The sequence below is a fragment of the Oryzias melastigma genome, linkage group LG2 (genome assembly GCF_002922805.2).
Source record: "Oryzias melastigma strain HK-1 linkage group LG2, ASM292280v2, whole genome shotgun sequence".
NCBI lineage: Eukaryota > Metazoa > Chordata > Actinopteri > Beloniformes > Adrianichthyidae > Oryzias > Oryzias melastigma.
The window spans coordinates 1243233-1250541 of NC_050513.1; the positions used below are offsets into that span (position 1 = coordinate 1243233).

The 7309-nt window shown below is 38.3% G+C and overlaps 2 protein-coding genes across 4 annotated transcripts in view; one reads left to right on the plus strand and one right to left on the minus strand.

Annotated features, from left to right (window-relative positions):
- The window catches only part of LOC112160041 (splicing factor U2AF 35 kDa subunit), an 8341-nt gene extending 7598 nt beyond the window's left edge, over positions 1 to 743 (minus strand). For both annotated transcript variants that reach the window (XM_024294366.2, XM_024294365.2), the window contains exon 1: positions 599 to 743. In XM_024294366.2, coding sequence (XP_024150134.1) covers positions 599 to 642 — 44 coding nt within the window. In that variant the 5' untranslated portion in view covers positions 643 to 743. The remainder of the gene's footprint in view (positions 1 to 598) is intronic.
- Positions 744 to 1573: 830 nt separating this feature from the next.
- LOC118599434 (B- and T-lymphocyte attenuator-like) lies at positions 1574 to 7303 on the plus strand. Of its 2 annotated transcripts, XM_036214500.1 has the most exons (6): positions 1574 to 2489; positions 4962 to 5270; positions 5348 to 5395; positions 5468 to 5584; positions 5664 to 5695; positions 5765 to 7303. In XM_036214500.1, exons 1-6 carry the CDS (start codon positions 2414 to 2416, stop codon positions 6095 to 6097), a joined length of 915 nt encoding a protein of 304 aa, XP_036070393.1. In that variant the 5' UTR covers positions 1574 to 2413; the 3' UTR covers positions 6098 to 7303. The 2 variants fall into 2 exon arrangements, with proteins under 2 accessions (XP_036070393.1, XP_036070390.1); XM_036214497.1 differs by having other exon boundaries at positions 5348 to 5584.
- Positions 7304 to 7309: the final 6 nt, after the last annotated feature.

Consider the following 7309-nt stretch of genomic DNA (forward strand, 5'->3'; position numbering starts at 1 on the left):
AAAGTATTATTAAATTATACCTCAACCATTGATTTTAAATGAACACTTATTCCTAATAAAAAAATCGTTCTCACTTCAGATTCCTAATTTGGTAGTCGAGCTAAGATAGGAGAAGTCTTCTTGGCGGAAAGCGAAGGATGGGTACTGCTGCTCCCCACCGGTGAAACGGAACAAAACACTCCGCCTGTGCTAAAAGGCAACGATGCTAACAGCGCCTTCAGCTAGCACACAATGCTAACAGCATTGTCAGCTGCATGTTTCCCAACCCCACATTCCTCCACAAATGTATACATAACGTAAGAGCTAATAAACAAATACAGTATGAATATTATTTTCGTGAATGCTAGTTTAATTTCTAGGCACGAATGGACCACAAACGGCGTCTTCGTGTATGCTCGAATACTTCACGAGTTTCATTCAATGTGTTAGCTGCACGTTAGCTTCTTTCTGCTAACGCACCCTCGCTCGGGGCGTTAAAATGAGCCGGGGCGAAAGAAAAACAGCTTCGACCGATGATACTAAAACGCCCACTGCAAGAAAGGTTTACATAAAGTTCACAGTTCGGCCGGTAAAAGAGAAAATGTGGAATAAAACTTACTTGTCTTTCTCTGTGCCGAAAATGGATGCCAGATACTCCGCCATTTTCGCCCAGTCGTGGACGCTTTCAGCTACGTCATGACGTAGAGTTGAACGTTTTCGTCATTCTCCCGCCTTGCAGTCACAGTGAAATCCGGATGAGGGCGCTGTTGTTCCAGGAATTTCGATTATCTATTTAAAATAGTGATTTGTTTTATTATTTTTCCGTATAAAAATATATACTTTTAGCAATAAAGTTGGCTCATTTAAAAAAAATAATAATTATTATAAAACAATATTTTTAAATAAAAATACATAGTCAAAACTTTTGAAACAAGCAAAAACTTAATAAAAGTATAATATAGGCAAGGGTGTCAAACTCAATCGGACAAGAGGCCAAAATCCAAAACACACCTGAGGTCGCGAGCCGTACAGGATAAATATTTATTAAATACTCTAAAACTACATTTTTAAAACTTTAAAACCATAACTTTTTAACACAATTAAAACACTAGACATGTGGAATTACCTGTGGTAATGCTAGTGTGAATGCTGTAAGCTGAATTTGGTGGCTGAAGATGCTAGTGATGATAGCTGAAGATGCTATATCGTAAAAAAGTGAAAAAAAACCTAAATTAGCCAAAACAGCTGGTGTGTAACTGAAATATTAGCAAAACAGCCTCATCAAATCTTTGTAAATGCCAAAATCGTCCAAAAAGCTAGCAGAATTAAAATGTTTAAGTCTTTAAAACTTTAACTTTTTAACATAGTTATGAATAATAAAAAGGCAGGAATATTATTCCAGAATAAATCAACTTAAACCTTGAATAACTTTCAATATTTTACTCTTTATAAAAATATATTTCATAAAAAATTATACAAGTTAGAAATAAGCACAAAATAACATCGTTCCACTAATAACAATAAAATAAAATTATCTGGAGGGCCGGATAGAATTACCTGGAGGGCCGGATCCGGCCCCCGGGCATCGACTTTGACATGTGTGGTTTAGGGTTTCAAATTTAGGATGCAAACACTTTATATTTTTTCCATATATTGTAATGTACAACAAATTAAAACATTAAATAATTTATTTAAGTAAATAAATAGTTTTTAATTATTTAAGCATTTTATTGAAATTATCACTTTTTTGTACTCATCGTGGAAAAATAGGGTTTTCAAGGCATTTAAACTAGTTATACTGATGCATAAAAATAAAATATCTTCATGTTTTATCCTAAATAAAAAGGATAAGAAAAAAAGTTTTAAAAAAAAAAGAATGAATTCATTTCCTGGACAGAAAAGCAGGTAATGGCTCTGACGACAACCGCACAGGAAGGGATGGTAATTTCAGCCGTTTTAAGGCCACAGCCTCTTGATCTTCTCATCAGATAAGTGCATGTCCTCTACGGCACAAACCACAGTGCTTTGCACGATGTCGCTCCGCTCTGCAGGAGCTGCAGGCGATGAAGATGAAAGGAAGAGAGCAGAGGAAGTCTTGTAGAAGAACCACAGACCCTGCCAAGAAGTGATGGAGGATTTCAGAGCGTCTTAAGATGTCTGCAACTGCTGGTTCAGATGGGAACCCCCCCGACTGGGGACATTGAACAGGTTTGAATAGGAAAAATTGGGGCGAGAGACGACCACCCACCTGCTCACCTGTGCTGCTGTCGCCCTCTCCCTCCACTCTAAAGGGGGTGGTAATGTTCTTTCACAAGACTTCACACCTGAAAGAGGAAGCAGCAGCTTCTCCTTTGCTACTTTTGAGCCGTTTAACCTAAAACAGGTTTGATGGAGCATTTCTCAGCGGAGCTGACTAAGACTGGACGGTGGTATCATGAGGTCTGATCCCCGCCTGACTGTCCTGGGGGGCTTTATTCTGGCAGGGCTTCTTCTGCCCCTCAAAGCTGACAGTAAGTCAACCCTTGTTCTCACTCAGTGTTTTTAAGGTGATTGTTTTTTTGCTTGCAGACACTCGCGGTTTAGTTCAAAACTCCTTAGAAAAGGTAAAACCTTTGATCTAGATAAGGGTCAGGAACTCATAAAAATACATTTTTTCACATTTTTGCTTAGAAAAACCTTTCAGGGATGTTGATCACTTGTGTGGGTCTTTCTCACACAACTGACGCTTTAAAAATGTCAACAAAACGTGAACAAAAGCTGACAATCGTGGCTTCTGCAGGTACTATTTTCCACAACGTGAGTATTTTCTGTCGTGTGCGGCAGTTCATGGAAATAATTATGTTTATAAAAAATCATTACAATTAAAAAGCTAACTTTACTTCAAAAGTATTCTAATTTTAATGTAAATGTTATTTTTATCCTTAAAAGATGTACTTTTACCAAAACGCAGAATTAAATTAATCAATTTTTTTCTTCAGCAATGATATAAAACTACTTTTAAAAAGAGGTTTAAACTGTGTATATGGGTATTTTAAAATGCAAAATAGACTCAAATTATTGACTAAGTTGTGAAAAAACTTTCAAAAAGTTTTTGCACACATGTTTTAAGTATAAAAAAATGAAAAATTTTGAAAAAATTTAACAAGTCGATTGACCCACCCGAGTCTCCTGATCCACCGGACTGCAGGAAAATTTATGAAGTATGTTTTTGTTTTTGTGAGTGACAGCCACTATAAATAATCTTGTTTTGGTCAGAAATGTTTGTGAAAACGATTCCACAGTCAATAACATTTTTGCTTTTACGCATCAGAACTCAACCTCTACATTACATTATTAAGATTTGGGATGAAATAAAATCAGAAATATTCCAAAAAGCTCTTTTACATCTAATTGGATTCTATCTTATTATTAACATGTTTAGACAAAAAAATGTTTTTACACAGTCTAAATTAAAAATAAGCTCATACAGTCATTTTTGTATTGTTTTTACACCTGGAAATATAAGAAATAAGGGTTGAACAATAAATTATGTGTCAACAGATGTCATGTAAATGTAAAAAAACAAACTATGAACCGCATTAAATGGTTATATTTAACCCCAGAATGTATTTCACTATTTTTAATTATAAGATTAGTTATGCGATTAACATTTTTTTTAGAAACGTAAACCTTAAATACAACTTTAAAATGTATTATTTGCCTAATTTTTAGTCTCTTGTTTAAAATCATAAATATAATTATTTTTTATGTACTGATATTTTTCTACTTCAATATTTATCTGTAGTATATAAGATATGATCATTTATGCCAGAGGAAGTTAAAAATATATGAGCCCATACAGAACAACTGCTTTTATTTGTTTCTGGCAAATTGCTTTAAAATATATTTGACTGAAATAAAAAGTTTATCGTTTCTTATAAAAAGTTGAGGCTTTAAATCCCAAAAAGGAGAAAAAGTTTTGTTCCTGAGATTTTCAGAGCAAAGTACTGGGTAGCTGGTTGCTATAGAAACATAGACTTTGGTCCATTCCTCCAGGCAGATCTTCTCTAGAGCTGTGATGTTTAGTGAATTTGAACTCCTTATATTCTCTATTGGAATGAGGTCCAGAAACGAACTAAAAAACCCCAGAACTTCAAAACACTTCTTACATAACCACTCCTTGATTGCCATGGCGATGCTTTGGGGGGCTGATCATCGACTTGCTGGAAGATCCAGACACGTTTCATCCCATGACGGAAAGAGATTTTTGTCCAACATCTCTCCAGATGTAATAATAATAATATTAATAATAATGACAATAATCTTTATTTATATAGCACCTTTCAAGATAAAAATCAAAAAGAGCTTCACAGTAAAACAGAAGTAAAACAGAATTAAACATAGAATATAAAAACGGAATTAAAACAGAATTATGTAAAACCAATTTTCAAAAGATGTGTTTGTAGCTTCTTTTCAAAGAAAACACTGAGTCTACAGGATTATAAACTGCACTCTGTAGTGGATAGGGAGTCAGTGCAGCTGGATTAACAACGGTTTGACGTGTGAACATTTGGAGGATTTAGTTAAAAGCCTTGCAGCAGAGTTCTGGACAACCTGAAGCCGTTCTGGAGATTTTTTTACTGAGACGTGAAAATAGAGTTGCAATAATCAAGATGAGAAGAAATAAAAGCATGAATGAATGGACGGTGGGAGGAAGCCGGAGTCCCCGGTGAAAACCCACGCATGCACGGGGAGAACATGCTAACTCCACACAGAAAGGTCCCAGCCGGGAGTCGAACCGGGGCCTTCTCGCTGTGAGGCAAGAGTGCTAACCACTGCACCACCATGCGGCCCGTGCTGAAGTCATATCCTTGGTTTATTATATATTTTGGTTCTAGTGAAGAAAAAGGAGATCATGCACAAGTATCCTGATGACAATTGCTTTTCTTAAAGGTTTAATTATGAACACACACTAAGAATGTTTGTCTTCTCTGTGTCTGCAGGTAAAGATGGTTGTTCCGTTGAAGTTAGAGTTCGCCGTGACACAAAATATGACGTTTTCCAAGGAGAAGAAGTCAGGATTCAATGTCCTGTTTCTTTCTGCAGCCTTCCACCTCCAAGAGTTATTTGGAAAAAATTTGAGGAACCTCAGATTCAGATCAACAGGGGAATTAAGATAATTTGGGAACAGAATAATACGCTTAATGGAGCATCCATTTTGGTTTTTGAAAAGATCCACAGAAATGATTCAGGTCTGTATCAGTGTATGATGAAAGAGTCTGTTGGACATAACATCAAGGTTTCAGTCCATGGTGAGTAGACAGAAGTTCACAGATGATTTTATCATTCTGTCTTTGTTCTGCTGAGGCTAAACTCTCATTTATTACAGGTCTAAACGAGACCATCAAGACAAAAACCTCAAATCAATCATCTACAGGTATCACTTATCTTAAAGCAGATTTTATCTTTTGTATTTTTTTTTTTGTTTCATTCTTCTTTGTTTTTGCAGAACCACCTCAAAATGACCAGGATCGTTCATGGATGTACGTATACTTTGTTCCTGGGATTGCTCTGTTCGTCATCATGGTCATAGTTATATCCATCGTCTCCATGAGGGGCTGCAGAGGTGAGCCGTTCCCCTTTCTTTTGGATTTTCATACCGTGTTTGTCAGTGTTTGTTAATGCTCCTGTTGTTGCTGCTGCAGCCAAACCAAAGGAGACTCAAACTGAGAACCAGGTGAGACGACAAACACTGAGACCTGATGATCTACTTTGATTATTTCCTATTAACATTTTACTCTCTCAGTACGTAGCCATCCCGATGGCGGAACAGCCCGTCCCACACGGAAGCCTCCAGCCCTCGCCAAGAGGAAGCCCCGTCGTGCCACCGAGTCGAAGGTCAACGAAGAGGGAGACGCCCCCGAGGCAGCCGGTGGGACCCACAACACCAGGATACGAGGAGCAGCTTCATCCCTCCACGAGTCAGGACAGGAACCGGCAGAGGGCGATGGCGCCAGCAGACGACAGCTCCTCCCTACTTTATGTTACTCTCAACCTGCAACAGCGGCCTGCAGCCCGCACAGGGAGGACAGAGGAGAGAGAACCTCCGTCGGAATACGCAGCTATTCGAGTGAAATGAGGAGCCGCATCGAGCTGGGGTTGTTCTGGAACACCACGTCACTGCAGGGATACGGAAAACCCTTATGGACGAGGTTTTCTGAGCTTCAGGATCCAGAACCGCTGATCAAAAGAGGACAGACAAAACAGCACAGTTTGTTACCTCATATAATATCAAAATACGCTCACAGGAAGTCCTCTTCAAACCACAGACGGTTCAGCCTTCCTCACATGAGACATAGTAGACCACAGAGCGCTTAAAAAACCCCAAAGGTTTTTTATGATTCTCGTCAAAGGTGATGATCAAATCTTCGGTTTGAGGTTCAGATGTTGTTGTGGTCAAGATGTAGTAATGGCAGAGTGTGGTGCTTCTAGAACAGACTCAGGCCAACTTCTTTAAACGGGGCAAGAATCCAAACACTTTTCCCACCTGCCTTCAGTGTGGTTTCACAGTGCACTTTTGAGAGTGGACCAGAGCTCCTGGACATTTTCAAGCACGGATAACAGGAAACAAGAGGTAAAATGTTCAAGAGGACAAATAATTATCCTCATGATCTTCTTGAACCTCGTGATAATCTAGACCCATATTATCCTTAATAATTCAAATGATCCCCACAATCCTCGTGATCCTCCTGATAACAATAATCCTCACAATCTTCACAAACCTTATGCACCTTACTGATCCTCAAGATCCCGACAATCTTCATGATCTTCCTCAACCTCATGATAATCAAGACCTTCATGATCCTTAGCAATTCTCACGATCCTCATGACCCTCATGATCTTCACAACAACAATAATCCTCACGATCTTCTTAAACTTCACAACCCTTATGAACCTTGATGACCCTCAATATCCTGACGATCCTCATGATCATCAAGACCCTCATGATTCCCATAATCCTCATAAAACTCACAACACTCACTATCCTCATGATCATGAAAACCGTCATGATCCTTAACAATCCTCATGATCCTCACAACACTCATAATACTCATAATCCCATTGATTATCAAGACCCTCATGATCTTTACCAATCCTCATGATCCCTGTTATCCTTACGAACCTCATGATCTTTTTGATCCTCACGAACATCCTCATGATCTTTGCAATCTTTGCAAACTTCACAACCCCTATGATCCTTAGAACCCTCACGATCTAAGTAATCCTCATGACCCTCATGGTTCTTAGGATCGTCCCAAACCTCACAACCCCATAATCCTCATGATCCTTC

Coding starts and splice junctions, on each gene's coding strand:
- LOC118599434 (XM_036214497.1), top strand. CDS start 2,414: ATGAGGTCTGATCCCCGCCTGACTGTCCTGGGGGGCTTTATTCTGGCA. Junction 5,585..5,663: donor CTCCATGAGGGGCTGCAGAG/GTGAGCCGTTCC, acceptor TTGCTGCTGCAG/CCAAACCAAAGGAGACTCAA. Junction 5,696..5,764: donor AGACTCAAACTGAGAACCAG/GTGAGACGACAA, acceptor TTACTCTCTCAG/TACGTAGCCATCCCGATGGC.